This window comes from Rattus norvegicus, chromosome 19 (assembly GCF_036323735.1).
Source record: "Rattus norvegicus strain BN/NHsdMcwi chromosome 19, GRCr8, whole genome shotgun sequence".
Taxonomy (NCBI): domain Eukaryota; kingdom Metazoa; phylum Chordata; class Mammalia; order Rodentia; family Muridae; genus Rattus; species Rattus norvegicus.
The window spans coordinates 56,367,709-56,383,981 of record NC_086037.1 but is presented as its reverse complement, the minus strand read 5'-3'; the positions used below and the strand labels follow the sequence as shown (position 1 = coordinate 56,383,981).

The 16,273-nt window shown below is 47.2% G+C and overlaps 2 protein-coding genes across 18 annotated transcripts in view; one reads left to right on the top strand and one right to left on the bottom strand.

Moving 5' to 3' along the window:
* Positions 1 to 16,273, top strand: part of Wdr59 (WD repeat domain 59) — a 71,667-nt gene that overhangs the window by 9,214 nt on the left and 46,180 nt on the right. For all 17 annotated transcript variants that reach the window (XM_063278659.1, XM_039098254.2, XM_039098253.2 and 14 more), the window contains exons 2-7: positions 6,448 to 6,497; positions 7,901 to 8,036; positions 9,802 to 9,887; positions 11,214 to 11,294; positions 13,453 to 13,490; positions 14,737 to 14,825. In XM_063278659.1, coding sequence (XP_063134729.1) covers positions 6,448 to 6,497; positions 7,901 to 8,036; positions 9,802 to 9,887; positions 11,214 to 11,294; positions 13,453 to 13,490; positions 14,737 to 14,825 — 480 coding nt within the window. The remainder of the gene's footprint in view (positions 1 to 6,447; positions 6,498 to 7,900; positions 8,037 to 9,801; positions 9,888 to 11,213; positions 11,295 to 13,452; positions 13,491 to 14,736; positions 14,826 to 16,273) is intronic.
* LOC120098629 (60S ribosomal protein L29-like) lies at positions 3,046 to 5,701 on the bottom strand. The gene has a single exon (XM_063278664.1). It carries the CDS (start codon positions 3,852 to 3,854, stop codon positions 3,384 to 3,386), a length of 471 nt encoding a protein of 156 aa, XP_063134734.1. The 5' UTR covers positions 3,855 to 5,701; the 3' UTR covers positions 3,046 to 3,383.

The window sequence follows — 16,273 nt, the reverse complement described above, 5'->3', positions numbered from 1 at the left end:
GCCAGCCTAGCTGAATTGGTGAGTTCCAGGGTTCAGTGGGAAGCTATGTAAATCAGTCAAGCAAGCAAGCAAGTAAGCAACGGAGGAAGACATTCCACGTTGTTCTCTGTCCTTCACACTCAGGGGCATGTGTGTGCAGTGTACTTACCACACCACACCATACACATGCACACACACAAAAACAGGGACACACAAAAAGACAAAGAATTAGCCAGATAAAGGATAGGAGTGTCTTCCTGGCAGAACCAGCCATAGGTCTAAAGTAAAGGTCCTGAGGTGAGGGAGGGAAGTAAAGGGGGGAGGGAGGGAGAAAGAGACAAAGTTTGAAGGGCTGGAAGGAATTTGTGTTAAAGAATTGTTAATGGCTGGGATAGGAATGAGCAGGAAGCTCCGAGGTGGTCTCTAAGCCACAGCACACTGAGGATGTGCCCAGTCCTGCTGACTCTGCAGAACCACAGCCAGATTTAGCAGCAGCTGTGGGATGACTGGGAGCACAGCTGGTGGCAGGCTCCAGGCCTTCCCTGTAAGAAGTGGTAACCGGCAGAGGAGGGGAGGCTTGAGGGAGGCAGGGGGCTCTGCCCAGGCTCACTTGCAGTCTCAGTAAAGGCTGTATCCTGGAAGCAGGCGTTTTAGGTCAAGAACGATCATTGCTTCTGATCCTGTCTTGATTTCTTTGCCAGATCATTTTGGTTTCATTTGTTTGTTTTTTATGTTTTTGACTAAATACAGCCCATGGTGGCTTTGAATGTGTGATTCTCCTGTTGCAGCCAGCTAAGTGTTAGGATTACAGATACGCACCTCAGTGCCGTGTGTGTGCGTGCGTGTAGTGTGTGTGTGTATAGTGTGTGTGTAGTGTGTCTAGTGTGTGTGTGTAGTGTGTAGTGAGTGTGTGTGTGTAGTGTGTCTAGTGTGTGTGTGTAGTGTGTAGTGAGTGTGTGTGTGTAGTGTGTAGTGTGTAGTGAGTGTGTGTGTAGTGTGTGTGTGTGTAGTGTGTAGTGAGTGTGTGTGTAGTGTGTGTGTATAGTGTGTGTGTAGTGTGTCTAGTGTGTGTGTGTAGTGTGTAGTGTGTGTGTGTAGTGTGTAGTGTGTAGTGTGTAGTGAGTGTGTGTGTAGTGTGTGTGTAGTGTGTGTGTGTGTTTGTGTGTAGTGTGTGTGTAGTGTGTGTGTTTGTGTGTAGTGTGTGTGTGTAGTGTGTAGTGAGTGTGTGTGTAGTGTGTGTGTTGTGTGTGTAGTGTGTGTGTAGTGTGTAGTGAGTGTGTGTGTAGTGTGTAGTGAGTGTGTGTGTGTAGTGTGTAGTGAGTGTGTGTGTAGTGTGTAGTGTGTGTGTGTTGTGTGTGTGTAGTGTGTGTGTAGTGTGTGTGTAGTGTGTAGTGAGTGTGTGTGTAGTGTGTGTAGTGTGTGTGTGTTTGTGTGTAGTGTGTGTGTTGTGTGTGTGTAGTGTGTGTGTGTAGTGTGTGGTGAGTGTGTGTGTGTAGTGTGTGGTGAGTGTGTGTGTGTAGTGTGTAGTGAGTGTGTGTAGTGTGTGTGTTGTGTGTGTGTAGTGTGTAGTGAGTGTGTGTGTGTAGTGTGTAGTGAGTGTGTGTGTGTAGTGTGTAGTGAGTGTGTGTGTAGTGTGTAGTGAGTGTGTGTGTAGTGTGTGTGTGTAGTGTGTAGTGAGTGTGTGTGTGTAGTGTGTAGTGAGTGTGTGTGTGTAGTGTGTAGTGAGTGTGTGTGTGTAGTGTGTAGTGTGTGTGTGTGTGTAGTGTGTAGTGAGTGTGTGTGTGTGTGTAGTGTGCCATAGCACAGTTGGAGGCCAGGAGAGCTTTGTGGATGGAGGTAGTTCTCTTTCCACTGTGGACTGGGTGGTCAGGCCGGCATGGCAAGCGCATCTATCTGCTAAGCTATCTCACTGGTCCTCAATATAAGTTTTAGTAGGGGGTATAAAATACCATTCTCAGACACATCGCTGGTCTATCCATAATCTACAAGCCCCTTCCTTCAGGCAGATAGGAAGTTCTATCTGAGTCACAAATGTTCCCTTCCTCCCTTTCCTTGGGTTCAGATAAAACCCCACACCCCATTCTTCATAATTGCTTAGCTAGCACCTCCCCTTCATTTACCACTTGACTCACCTAGCACATTTCATTCACTCATCTCATTGATGGCGCCTGTCAGCAGCAAGGCCTTGGACCATCGCCTCCTGCCCCTACACATCGTCCTTTTCTCTGGCAGATTGCTTCATGTTTTGTGAAGAGAACTTCCTTCTCTCAAGTTCTTCATGGGAGCAACCTAGCATAATCTTCCTATGTGTTCCTACAAACACAGTGGTAGTTTTTTGGGGTTTTTTTTGTCTTTTAAATTAGTGGTTCCTTTTAAAAAATAACTTTCTGGGCTCATCATATGGTTCGGTGGATAGAGGTACTTGTATCCTCCAACCCCAGTAAATAAATGTAAAAGAGATCCCTTGATAAGGCAGTTTATGATAATTTGCAGTTTTGATGCATTTTCATGGTTTTAAAAATGCTACTAGAACCATTCCATTGCCTAGATGTGCGTACTATAGTTGTAAGTAAACAGCTCTGTCCAGAAAACATTTTGGGGTAGGTAGTAGAGGTAGAGCTCCTGAGACAAAAGGCATGGTGAGTTTGACTGTGGCCAGGTAGTCTTTGGTTGGTGCTCTGTGGCTGTCCACTGCACACTACAGATTTAGCAACTTAGAACAATAACCATCTATTAACTCAGGGTTCGGTGGGTCAGAAGTCCAGGCACTGCATGGCTGCTTTCTTTGTTCAATGCCTCACTGCCAAAACCAAGGCATCTTTGAGCTGTTTCCACCTGGAGGCTTCACTTCAGAGGAATCCATTTCCAAGCTTGTTCAGGTGGTTTTCTTTCTTTCTTTCTTTCTTTCTTTTTTTAAAGATTTATTTATTTATTTTATGTACAGCATTCTGCCTGCATATGTGACTGCAGGCCAGAAGAGGGCACCAGATCTCATTACAGATGGTTGGGAGCCACCATGTGGTTGCTGGGAATTGAACTCATGACCTCTGGAAGAGTAGTGAGTGCTCTTTTTTTTTTTTTTTAAGATTTATTTATTTGTTATATACATGTAGCTGTCTTCAGACACACCAGAAGAGGGCATTGGATCCCATTACAGATGGTTGTGAGCCACCATGTGGTTGCTGGGATTTGAACTCAGGACCTCTGGAAGAGCAGTCAGTGCTCTTAACCGCTGAGCTATCTCTCCAGCCCCCCCTTTTTTTTTTTTTTTTTTTTTTTTTTTTTAACAGATCTTGTCTCAAGTTTATTTGTAAAAACAGCATAGGACACTGGTCATCTGCAGATAGTGTGTAGGTGGTTGTGTCCCAGCAGTCCATCTGTCTTCACACCGGCAGGAGCCTGTTCTATGGGGCCTTCACAGGGGCCTGGGCACCCTTGGGAGCCTGGGCTGGAGCTTTGGCCTGGGCCTTAGCTGGAGCTTTGGCCTCTGCCTTGGTTTGAACCTTGGGTTTGGGTTGGCAGAGCCTACGACCCTTGGCCATGTAGTTTCGAATCTTCTTCCCAAGCTTGGGGTGAGCGATGAAAGCCAGACGGCTGAGTTTCCGGCTGGAGCCCTTTGGCATCTTGGGCTTGACAGCCTGAGGCTTCACGAGGGCCTTGATGGCCTCTGCTCGTGCACTCACAGCCTTGGCATTGTTGGCCTGCATCTTCTTCAGGCCTTTCTTGTTGTGCTTCTTGGCAAAGCGCATGTTCCTCAGAAACTTGGCGTCGACCCCCTTAAGAGATTTGTATCTTTGTGACCGGGGTTTCTTGATGCCATTTCTGTGCCATTTGCGGGACTGGTTGTGTGTGGTGTGGTTCTTGGACTTGGCCATGTCTGCACGGTAAGCCGCAGCTCCTGCAGTGCCTGGGACCGGAGCAGTGAGTGCTCTTAATCACTGAGCCATCTCTCCAGCCCTTAGGTGGTTTTCAATATCCAGTCTTGAGGGTCTAAGACAGAAATTCCTGCATCCTTACTGACGTAATTGAAGGCTTGCTCTCAGCTCCCAGAAGTCACCATCAGGTCCTTTCCTGGGACCCCTTCCTCTTTCTTTTTCTTTCTAGCTTCTGGACCAGTTTAACTGGTCAGTGTGATTAGCTTTCTCAGTTGCTGCCTTCCAGATAGAAAGTCTATGCTCACTAAACAACACCCCTCCCCTAACCCTGTCAGCCTCTACTTTGTCTCTGTGAGCTTCCCTGATGTATTACTACTTTAGTGTTGCTGTGATAAAATACAGTAACTACAGAAAGTTTATTTGAGCTTACGGTTCTGGAGAGAGAGTTCATAATGGCAGGGGAGGCATGAGAACCTGAACAGGAAGCTGAGAGATCAAATCTCAAGTACACACAGGAAGCAAAGGGAGAGCTAGAAGTAGGGTAAGGCTGTAAGGCCTGCTTGTAAGGCCTGCTTCCAGTGACTTGCTTTGTCCAGCACCTCCTAAAGGTTCCATAACGTTCCCAGACAACCTCACGCACAGAGGACCAATATTTAAATACACGAGCCTATGGGGGCATTTTTCACTCAAACCTCCACATATGCCTTAAGTGGAGTCACCTTGTACCAGTGTCCCGTTAGGCGTGTTTCACTTGGTGCAATCTTTAAGAGGCGTTCCTGTCGTAGCATCTATCAGGATTTCTGTTTTAAAGGCTGAGCAATGATCTACTGTGATGTTGACTACTTTTCTTATCTTCCATTCATCCCTTGGGCACCTTAATCACATCAGTAAACCACTGGCAGCTCTAGCTGGAGAAGTATTTTATTAACTAGCCTTGTGTAGCAGGCCCAAGGGGTGTGCGTCAAGAGCCCAGAGTCTTGGGGCTTTGCTCAGATTCTCCATGAGATGCCCTCTAGAAAGATGATGCTCCCAGCTGCAGAAGCCATCTTGTCCTCTTCAGCATTAATCTGAACTTGCCCGTGTAGCCAGGCTTCTCTCTGCTCAGGACTCTAGGGCGATATGAAGGATGTTTTAATTGCTTTTTGGCCTCTGGGAGAACAGTCTGGCCTCGTGTCTCCGGTATTAGGGATGACATGGTTTTTGAGTGCTAGGTATGTGTGAGAAAACCTTTGGTGAAGCTAGTGAGGGGCGGGGCGTTGGTGTTGCCATTCATAGGTTCTGAATCCACAAAGTGAATTCTTCCAGCATGCTCTCTTGGAAAGAATTTAGAGCATTTAGTGACCAAAGAAGTGACACAGAAATGACAGTGTAAGGCTGTAACTGCCAGGATTCAGGCAGCCACGCACTTGCCTTACCTTTACTAGACTTGGTATGGACTTGGAGATGAGGCTCTGAGTCATGAGAATGATGCTCACTAGGACCTGGGAGACGGAATTTCAGACTGAATGTGGATGAGACACACTGGTAACAATGTGACCCTGGAAGATCGTGGGGTGCAGGGGTACATGTGAGAATATGCTCAAAGTACATTGTGAACTTGCATAAAAAATGTCCTCATGTAACCCTGTAAATAAGACATGGCTAAAATATTAAGAGTAAAACCTTGGATTCAGTAGGGATGGTTTTTGAGAAATATGCCATATGGCAAGAAATATGCCATGAGCAAGAAGGTCCCATGTGCTATGGGAAGAAATGGGTGTTCTTGGGTATACAGATAGCAATGTTCCAGGTTACCTTCTGCAGGAGAGGGTCTCGTCAGTAACTGTTTCTTGCTCTGTGCTAGTTAGATTCTCTGAGGGCTCTAGAATATCTGTCATCTCAACTTATAATTACTGTCTTGGTTGTGTATAGTCCTGGTGTGTGTGTGTGTGTGTGTGTGTGTGTGTGTGTGTGTGTGTGTGTGTGTTAAACAGAAGCTGTCAGTTGTCAAAGTGAATGTGAGATCTGGGTGGGAACTAAAAGGGCTTAAAACAATGGTTCTCTTTTTCTTTTTTCTTTTTTTTTTTTCGGAGCTGGGGACTGAACCCAGGGCCTTGCGCTTGCTAGGCAAGCGCTCTACCACTGAGCTAAATCCCCAACCCCAAAACAATGGTTCTCAACCCATGGGTTGAGACCCCTTTGCCAAACCTCTGTCTGAAACAATTATATTACAATTCCTAACAGTAGAAAAATTACAGAGATGAAGTAGTAATACAGTAATTTCATGGTCGGGGGCGATCACCACAACGTGAGGAACTGTAATAAAGGGTCACAGCGTTAGGAAGGTTGGGAACCACTGGAGAGTATCCTCTGCAGAGTACTAATACCTGATAATGGATTGTTGTCAGCCGGGGACTTCCAAGAAACAGGAAGAAGAGCCAAGGGCAGGTCTGTCTTCTCCCTGGTTATTTTGCCTGCAGAAGAACTAAAACTGTGTTCTTTTTTTTTTTCTTTTTTTCGGAGCTGGGGACCGAACCCAGGGCCTTACGTTTGCTAGGCAAGCGCTCTACCACTGAGCTAAATCCCCAACCTAAAACTGTGTTCTTTTTCACAGGCGACTGCCATGTCTGTGGACTGTGTTGGGCAGCATGCAGTGCTTTCTGGGTAAGTGAGCTTTTGGAGTTTTTCTACCGCAAGTTCTGGGGAGCACAGTATGGTTTCCTGGGAAATGGGAAACTATCTTTATGTTTGAGGACAGTCTAGGGTTTAGTGCTCACACCCTAAGGACCACGGGGCACTTGCAGGGTTCTTTGCGTGTTAGTTCTTTGTTTTGTCTCTCAGGTAAGCAGTGAACTCACAGTTTTAGTGATCTGTAGTTTGGCCTTGAGATGGCAGTGCTCTTGTTACCACACAGCCTCATCAAGGAATGAGTTTAGCAGGTTAAAGAGGTGGTTAGGAGGGTTGGAGGGACCTGGGTTCTCTGGACAGTTATGCAGTTTACCTAACTGGACTTTGGTTTTCTCCTGAAAGAATTAAAAAAAAATGATTGTGTGTGTGTGTGTGTGTGTGTGTGTGTGTGTGTGTGTGTAACCTCAGGTATTATTCCTCTTTCTTGTTTGTTTAGTTTTGAGGTAGGTTTTCTTGCTGGGCTGGAACTCATAGAAACACAAGCCTGGCTGGACAGTCAGCTCCAGAGAGCCATCTGTCCCTCCTTCCCAGGAATGACATTACTGCAGGGAGTTAACTCACAGACCAAGTGTCTTTTCTTTCTTAAAAAATGTGTTGGGGCTGGGGATTTAGCTCAGTGGTAGAGCGCTTGCCTAGCAAGCGCAAGGCCCTGGGTTCAGTCCCCAGCTCCGAAAAAAAGAAAAAAAAATGTGTAGCATTCTTCTTTTTCAAGTTCTTTTCGTTGATTGACACTTTAAACTTGCTCTTGGCCTATTTACTATGTTACTTTAATTGCTATGCTGTTTTCTTGGGTCATTAGTTCTCCTCCTGACAGATCTGGTGTCCTTTCCAAGCAGAGGAATTTGAGATTTTTTGCAGGATTTTGGGCCAGTAATAAGTATGTTTAACATATTTATTGAATGTAAAGCTCTGTGCCTGGTAATATTGGGCTTATAAAGATACACTCTCCTCCCTCCCTCTCTCTCTCTCTCTCTATATATATATATATATGTATGTATGTATGTATGTATGTATGTCTCCAGATGCACAGGTGAATTGAGACAAGAGCATGTACATCCTGCCATGGGATTAATATGGAACTGGAAAGTGAGCCTAGCCAGGGCACTGAGACAGGCTGAGCACAGGGACAGACACATGTTGATGAGTGGATGTGGGTAGCGAAGGCCAACCATGGCAGTAGCTGTCACAGAGATACTGTCCACTTTGCAAACCATCAGCTTGGGTTGCCCTTGTCACTTGTGTGCCTTTCAGAGTAGCTGATGGTTGTGTGTACCTGAGTTTTTGGAGCTCCTCTTGCACGCTGCATGCTACTCCGAATGTGCTTTTCTAGCGTCCTGTGCATGCCCTTATGTGCAGCTATAACACTGATGTCGTTCTAGCCGGAGATTCCTGTACATCGTCAATCTAGACGCCCCTTTTGAAGGTCACCGGAAGATCTCCCGCCAGAGCAAGTGGGACATTGGAGCTGTGCAGTGGAATCCTCATGACAGCTTCGCACACTACTTCGCGGCCTCGGTGAGTTCATTAAGGAGTGTCGCTGAGGGCTGGCAAGTATCTGTTCTGTAGAAAGAAGAAAGTGGAGTCTTCATTGCTCAGTAAAAGGGGAAAAAAGAGGTTTATGGAGTTGGACAGATGGGTTAGTGGTTAAGATCACTGAATAGATGATCTTCCAGAGGACCTGGGCTCGATTCCCAGAACCTATATTGCAGCTCATAACCATAACTTGAGTTCTAGGAGATACGATGCCGTCATCTAGCCTCCATGGGCACCAAGCATGGGCATCCTGCACAGATATACACCCAGGCTAAACACCCACACACATATAATACAAATAAAGGGAGCTTTGCCTCCTTCTGAGGGAAGAGGCAAGTTGCCTTGGAGGTTTGTATGTGTAAGTATTTGCTGACCCCTGGTCTGTGTCAGACATTGTGTTTTTAGGGACTGAATCCACATTTTTAATGAGAAGCAAGTGGATGCCTTCGTTTCTGTGTATAGTGAGTTGCCTTCTTTAGCGATAGTGAAACTAGCCAGGGGTTGAATGGCAGATGACATAAATATACTCCAAGGAGGAGGAATGGGAGCTAGTCTGAGCTGGCCTTTGCCTTCAGAGGGATCAAACACCTCACCCACCAGCAGCCAGAAGCGATGGTTTAGCAGTTAAGAGCAAGTGCTGCCCTTTCAGCAACTTGAGTTCAGTTCCTGGCACCCACCTTGGTGGCTCCCAGCTGCCTGTGACTAGCTCTGGGGACCTCTGGCCTCTTCTGATCTGAGTGGGCACCTCATTCATATGCAGATCTTTCTTTCCCCACAAACAGATAATTTAAAAGAAAATAAATTAAAACAAAAATGTCTCATCTGTTGCAAGGGTGGGACTCTGTCCTAACTGGCGCACATTAGCTTGGCTAACTTCTGTGGGTTTTGAGTGCCTCTTTGTAAGTTCCCCAGGCTTATACCGAGCCTCTTTTTGTTTTCTGAGAAATTATCACTCCAAAAAGATTTGGAACCATGTCATCTCTGGCACCTTTCTCCAGATACTTTGTGGCCATTCTTTTCTCCATAACAGTGGTTCTCAACCTTCCTGACACTGCGACCCTTTAACACTCACTGTTCCTCAGGTTGTGGTAACCCCAACCATAAAATTATTTTTGTTGTCATTTCATAGCTATAGTTTGCTACTCTTATGAATCATAGTGTAAATATCTAATATGCAGATAGTCTTAGGTGACCCCTGTGAAAGGGTCATTTGACCCCCCACAGGGGTCACAACCCATAGGTTAAGAACCACTGCTGGAGAGCAACAGTAGATTTCCATGCCTGACCATTTATGACCACTGCTGTTTGTGTATGTCCAGGTGGATGTTTGTTCCTGCTTGCAAGTGTGTGTGTGTGTGTGTGTGTGTGTGTGTGTGTGTACATGGGTGTAGAGGCCAGAAGTCATTGTGGGGTATCTTCTCCACCGTATTTTTTGGGGCAAGGTCTCTTACTGAACCGGAGCTCACTAATTTGGCTCAGTTGGGCAGCCAGTGTCCTCCAGAGACTCTGCTCTGCCCACTTCCCCAGCACAGAGATTCTGCACCCCTCTTTTTATATGGGTGCTGGGCATCAGACTCAGGTCCTCATGCTGCTGACTAGGACTTCTCTTTTAAAGCTTAATCCAGAGAATCTGCCATAAAGTTGGCTTCTGAATGACTTCATCTCCTTTACCTTAAGCAGTCAGTGAGAGCTGCGACCCCGGTGTGTGCGAGCCACTCACTGTCGTCTCATCCTTGCTTCCTTTCAGAGTAATCAACGGGTTGACCTTTATAAGTGGAAAGACGGCAGCGGGGAAGTTGGCACAACCTTACAAGGGCACACTCGAGTTATCAGGTAGGCATTGCCCCTGGGCAGCTCCTTGGCCTGCCTTACTTCATCACAGTCCTTTGATGAGTGGAAAGAAGACGCCATTCTCTTCACAGGCTTGACCTGCTGTATTGCATTTGCCCTGAGTAGCCAGCAGGGCTCAGACTTCCAGGCAAAGTTCCTACAGAAAATGGAGAGCACAGCCACTTAAAATTTAGGACATATAACTTGAATCCCAGGAGACCTGGCTACAGCCCAGACCATAGTACAGGGTCAGGGCTGATTTCTGCTGCAGGAAGAAGTTTTTATAAAACAGAATCTCCCCATTCAGTGTCCCTAGAGCCTGCGATGAAAGGCCACTCCAGACAGCAGCCACGGATTGCCTCATGGGGCCCCTGCTTCAGAGTTGCTCCCATGTGGGGCTTTCCAGAGCATTCCTTGATCCTCTTTCTTCTGGGTTACTATTCCTTTTCCTGGAGAGCACTAGCAGGGAGTGTGGGGCTGGGGAACATGACCTGGAAGTGATAGGAAAAGTTAGCTATTTGAGTGCACACAGAGTGTCTGATCTGGAAGCGATAGGAAAGGTTAGATACTTATGTGTACACAATGTCTGAGGATTATTGCATTTCCTAGGACTGAGGGTAACAGGCAGGAAGGAACAATTTTGTCACTGCTTAAGATGTTTACCCAGGCTCCTATGGTTGATAATTCAGAGTTCACTCTATGCTTCCTCTTTGTTTTGTCAGTTTATTCAAAGAGAGCAGAGAAGGAGAGAGTGGGGAGAGGAAGAGTGGAGTGTGTTAGGGGAGGGTAGGAGCTTATGTTTTGTTTGTTGTTATTAAGGCTTAAGGATGGTTTTCTCTTCAACAATAGAGTTGAAGAGAAAAGCTCCAGAGTTAGGTAAGCTGAGATTGCACAGCTGCCTGGAGGAGGAAGAGGAGAAGGCTAGGCTTTGGGTTAAGCCTGCTTGGAGGGTCAGCCACGTGAGTTGGGAGGGGGACTTTAGAGAAAGCATGCTTAGGAAGAGATAGAAAGATAGGACTCAGAAAAAGGGCAGGCTGGACAGAACCTTGCTGTGGCTCTGTGGCATCTGTCTCTGCATGTTCTAAGTTGAAATGTCCCATCTCTTTTCAGCAGCAGACAGGAAAATGGCTGGCAATTCTAGGCAGAAGGACCTGAGTTTCCTTCGAGCTCAGTTAACTCTTGTTCACTTGCACAGAACTTTAGTGCCTTGCCCTGAGCTGTGTTAGAAGGTAAACTGAAGACATAAAGCCACTAGAAACTGAATTTGTTAGTGCTTTTGAACATGACATTGAAGCTCTGTCTTTCTGTTGTTCTGTTTGTCTCTGCCAGCGACTTGGACTGGGCAGTGTTCGAACCAGATCTCCTGGTCACCAGCTCTGTGGACACCTATATCTACATCTGGGATATTAAGTAAGAACAATGAAAGGACGTGGCCCCTTGGTGGCCCGCTGAGAACTTTGTTAGCGCTTAAGTGACCTAACTTGATTCCCATGGATGCAGATCCCCAGACCAGGGTGTGAGAACGGTATAGTAAGAGGTAAGAGAAGGCTGACGGGGATGAGCAAGACAGACAGTTATAGACGGCCACGAGGAAACTTCTTCCTCAGCAGTGACCCAGGGAGGGCCTGGGAAGCAAGGGACTGCAGTCAGAGCTGATGGCTGTCCTCAGAAGTCTGAATGCCTTGGCTCTTCAGGCTTGTCAGGGTTCTGCAAAGCAGTCCTCAGAGGCCAGGCGAATCCCTTTGGCAAAGCAGCACAGCTGCTGGCATTTGCAAGTTGAGCTTGGTCTGCAGAGGTAGCAAGTGATGAGTTGCTAAGACATCTGCTTAGCTCCTACGGCTCTGTGCGGCTTCTGTTCCCCTGCTGTCGGGGGTGGGATGGAGTAGAGGAGCTAATGGTCTCCTCATATGGTTGCACCTCATAAAGTAAAGTTAAAGGAGCTCCCGGCCTGAGGCCTGCCTTGTCTAGGAACAGCTTTTTTGCTGATGGTTAGAGCTGGTCATTCTGCTTCCCTCATAGCAGTGACTTTGGCTGTTTTACCTTGTCAGCTAGGAGTGTAGACAGGTGACAAGCCAGAGATGAAGGGGGACAGACTATTCAAACCAGCAACGGTAGTGTGAGGCAGTAAGGTGTGTGTATCTGACCCGAACAAATATGGCCACCTTACTTTCAGTCCAACTCTTAAGCCTGTGGGTCTCAGGACAACACCTGAGGAGAAGCATGGAATTCTGAAGTGAAGAGGAAAGAGAGGCTTCACCAAATAAAGAGTCTTCAGGGAGCTAAGGGATAGGGTTAGGGAGTACCTCTCAGATACATAAAGTAAGTACTTTTTCCATTTAGACACTGAATTGGCCTAGCATGGTGGCACATGCCTTTAGTCCTAGCACTTGGGATGCAGAGGCAGGTGGATCTCTGATTTGTGGCCAACATGGTTTAAAGAGTGAATCCCAGGACACCCAGTGCCACACAGAGAACCCTGTCTTGAAAACAAAAACAAAATGACAACAACAACAAAAACAAAAAAGAAAAGGCAAGGACCCAAAGACCCTGTATTGGCATTATTTAAGTTACACCTGAATGTGTGAGGTTGTTAAAAAAAAAATGGCAACAAGAAAAGATTTCTGAACATTCAGTGACCTAAAAATTAATTCAAAATCGAATACAGAATGAATCTGAGGTGTTTTGATTTTACACCTGCTTTGTAAACCTGTGATCCCTAGGGTCACATAAAAATTTTTTAGTTGAAAATAGAATGTTAATTTGGGAAGTTTAAAAAACAATCCACAGTGAGCTTCCTTAATACCAGGGAGCTACCTGCTTCCCCCATGTCTCTGTGGGAAAGTCACCCCTCTGATTCCGTAGTCGACTGCTGTGCTTTTTTGTATCCACAGTAATTAATTATTCACTAAAATTGCAGCCACATATATCAGCATTTACGTTATCCTGAAACTTGTCTGCAAAGCTTTGTCTTACAGACCCTAATCCTTACACTCCGTTAAACCACACTCCGTTCCCCCAGCACTTGGAATTAAGCACTCAGCTCTTGCCCACTGCAGTTCCAGTTTCTGTTTAATGAGCCTGACCGCCCCAGCTGCCTCCTATAAGAAGGTAGTTCTTATAAGAGGGGATTCTGATCCTCTTTTTGAGACAGGGTCTCACTAACCGTTATGGCTGGTCTGGAACTTGCTACGTAGACCAGGGTAGTCTCAAAATGACAGAGATCCACCTGCCTCTGCCACTTGAGTATTGGGCTTAAAGCGTGTACCCAGGGCCAGCACAGGTTCTGATTCTTATGTTTTCTCTCCTGTCATACATGGGCTACCCTGGGCTGTGATGATTTTTTTAATCTGTTTCTGTGGATCCTCCTGAGTGATTTGAAACCCAGGCTCTTTCTTATTTGAAGTGTCTGACAAAAACAGATCTCTCTTCACACCTTTTAAGGTTCTTTAACACTGTTAGGTCCAAATGTCCCTAGAAGAGAGCACTGTCGTGTGAGCAGATTGTGGAGCGCACTGCCTGGCTCTTGGTACATCCCGGTGAGCATTTGACTTCTGTTTCTCTGTTTCAGAGACACAAGGAAACCTGCTGTTGCACTGTCGGCTGTAGGTGAGTGTGCGAGCCTGACTTGTCCGCCCCAGGTCCTCCCTGTTCATCCTTCTCACAACTCTGACTGCCCACAGCCCATGCGCCATGGTGGCTGAATGGAGTTCTAAGTCCCACAGTACCAGATGCTTGCTTCAGGCTGACCTGACCCTGACCCTGACACCCTGAGCCCAGTCTGAGGTCATCAGCTGTCCTGTTCTTACCATTCGGTTCAATAGTTGTCACCATATGTCCCATCTTGTTTCACCCTCATTCCCTTTGTGATTATTCTGAAGCAAAATGTGGTTGTTATATTACTCATTCAATACTTTATTATTCATTACACACACACACACACACACACACACACACACACACACACACACCCCCAATCTCTGAAGGCTGGAGAGATGGCTCAGTTGGCCAAGTGCTTGCCTTACACACATGAACACCCCAGGTTGATCCCCAGAACTCTGGTGAAATAAGAAGAGTGTGATGGTGTGTGCTGCTTATCCCAGATCTAGGGAGGGAGACAAGGAGGACCCCTGGGGCTCACAGGCCAGCAAGCCCAGCCTAATGGGTGAGCTCCAGGCTAACTCATGTCATCCTGAGTCCATGGGCTCAGTGTCAGTGGCCAAAGCTAACTGTGCTGATGGGGAGATGACAGTTGAGAGGGATGTGTAGGGCGGGGTGTGGTGATGCACAGAAGCAGAGTAGCTCTGTGGGTTGAAGGACAGCCTTTGTGTACATGACAAGTTCCAGGCCAGCCAGGGCTACATAGTGAGATCTTGTCTCAAAAAAGGAAAATAAGGTGTGGAGTGGAGGGGGTTGTAGGGTGGTGTACAGAGCACGTGTGGTCAGAACGGCCCAACCTGGAGCTGATTCCAAAGCTTGAGTTAGTGTTTCCCCAAGACTGTGAGGTAAAAACGACAGTGGCACCCAGGAGTCGAATTCTTATGACAACTCGGTTCCAACCAAACTGTCCACTCCTGCTCTCATAAGAGGCTCCTTGTCCCCACGGATTGTGTGCTGTCCCCTGTGGATTTTCCCTTGGAGATCACTTCCCCTGGAGGGGACTGCGATCTTGCTCTTTTCTGTTAACTCACTTGTTGCAACTTCTTTTTATCTGTACCGGCAAAGCCTGTGCTGTCATAGAAACTGGACGGGCTTAACTGGACCAGGGCTTGTTATCCAGCATCCCAGGACTTGCCTCCCTCTGCCTTGGAGGCATTGAGGGCAGCCCCTCTCCACATGTTGTGTTTCTTTGCAGCTGGTGCCTCCCAGGTCAAGTGGAATAAAAAGAACGCTAACTACCTTGCCACCAGCCATGATGGTGATGTACGGATATGGGATAAGCGAGTGAGTGACCTGTCCCTTGTGTTCAGTAGTTTCCTGGTAGTTGGTGTTCAGTCTCCCCCAGAGGGTGTGGTGTGGACCTCCCTGTGGGGCATGGCAAGTTGTCACTGTAACCAGACGACATTTGCTTCTCATCCGAATGGCTGTTGAAGGAGGGTAGAAAGGAGGCCCTTGTGAGCAGTGGTCGGTAAGCGCGCCTTGACCTAGTGAGATGGAGCTTCACTTTGCTGCTCCCTGTTACGACTCAGGGAAGCCTGCAGCAGCCTTCCTGTCACTGGCCACTTTCCTGCTTAGTTTCTTTGAGTCAGGTTCTCATTGTGTATCCCTGCCGGGCTTGGACCTTACTTTGTAGACCAGGACTGTGTAGACCAGGCTAGCCTAGGACTCACAACCACCTGCCTCTGCCCGGAGAGTCCTGGGATTAAACATCTGTGTTGCCATGCCCAGCGCGACCCTCTCCTGTCCCCTCTCTCGAGATTCTTCTGCTGCAGAGATGCCTCAGGAGTTAAGAGCACTGTGTGCTCTGAATAGAGGCCCCAGGTTCATTCTCATTCCCAGGATCCACATGCCATCTCACAACCGTCTAGAACTCCAGTTCCAAGGGATCTGACACTCTCCTGTGGCTTTCCTGGGTACTAGGCTGTCACATAATGCACTCACATGCAGGCAAGACACCCTTACACAGAAAATAAAAATAAACTTTTCAGAAGAGAGGGGGAACCTTGAAATCACAGTCTTGCTTCTGCACCCCAAGTACTGGGATTGCAGGTGTGCTGCCCCCACACCTCCCCTCAGCATCCTTGTCTTCAAAATCAAGATAATAATAGTGAGTGTATCATCGAGGCCAAGCCTTTGGGACCTGATGCTTGTAGAGAATGACCAACCTGCCTCTTGTTCCTGCCCCTGTTTGCAAAGCTACTTGGTTTGGGGCCTCTGCCATTTTCAGTCCTTCCAGCGTAGATCTCTGAGGCAGGAGACTGATTATGCTCACCTCCTCCTTTGTGTATTTTGTCAGTTTCAAAATAGCCTCATGCACCAGTGAGCAGGCAGAGGTTGCCAAGTGCTGTGTATAATGGAAAGTCATTTGAGAGTCTGCTGTCTTGGCATGAGTAGAGTGTGGTGGGTGAGGTTTTCCCTGCACCTGACTGCCTGTTAGTTCATGGGATAATGACAGGTGGGAAAGTCAGCTCCGTACAATCCGGAGTGCAGTTACTGTTCAATGCTTTGTGAAATTTGGGGTTGCAGATCCTCAGCCTTTGCAGGGAGGGCACCTTCATGACTGTCCTGACCCAGGTGCTGACAGTAGAGTCCTGGCCGTACAGAGAACACCGAACACGTTTTCGAAAGACAAGAGGGGAGTGAAGCAGAGCTTGGGGCTTGGGTGGCTCATCCTGTCTGTTGGTGAAGGCTATGGGACCACTGAGGGTGCACATTGTGCAGTGTGCTGGCTG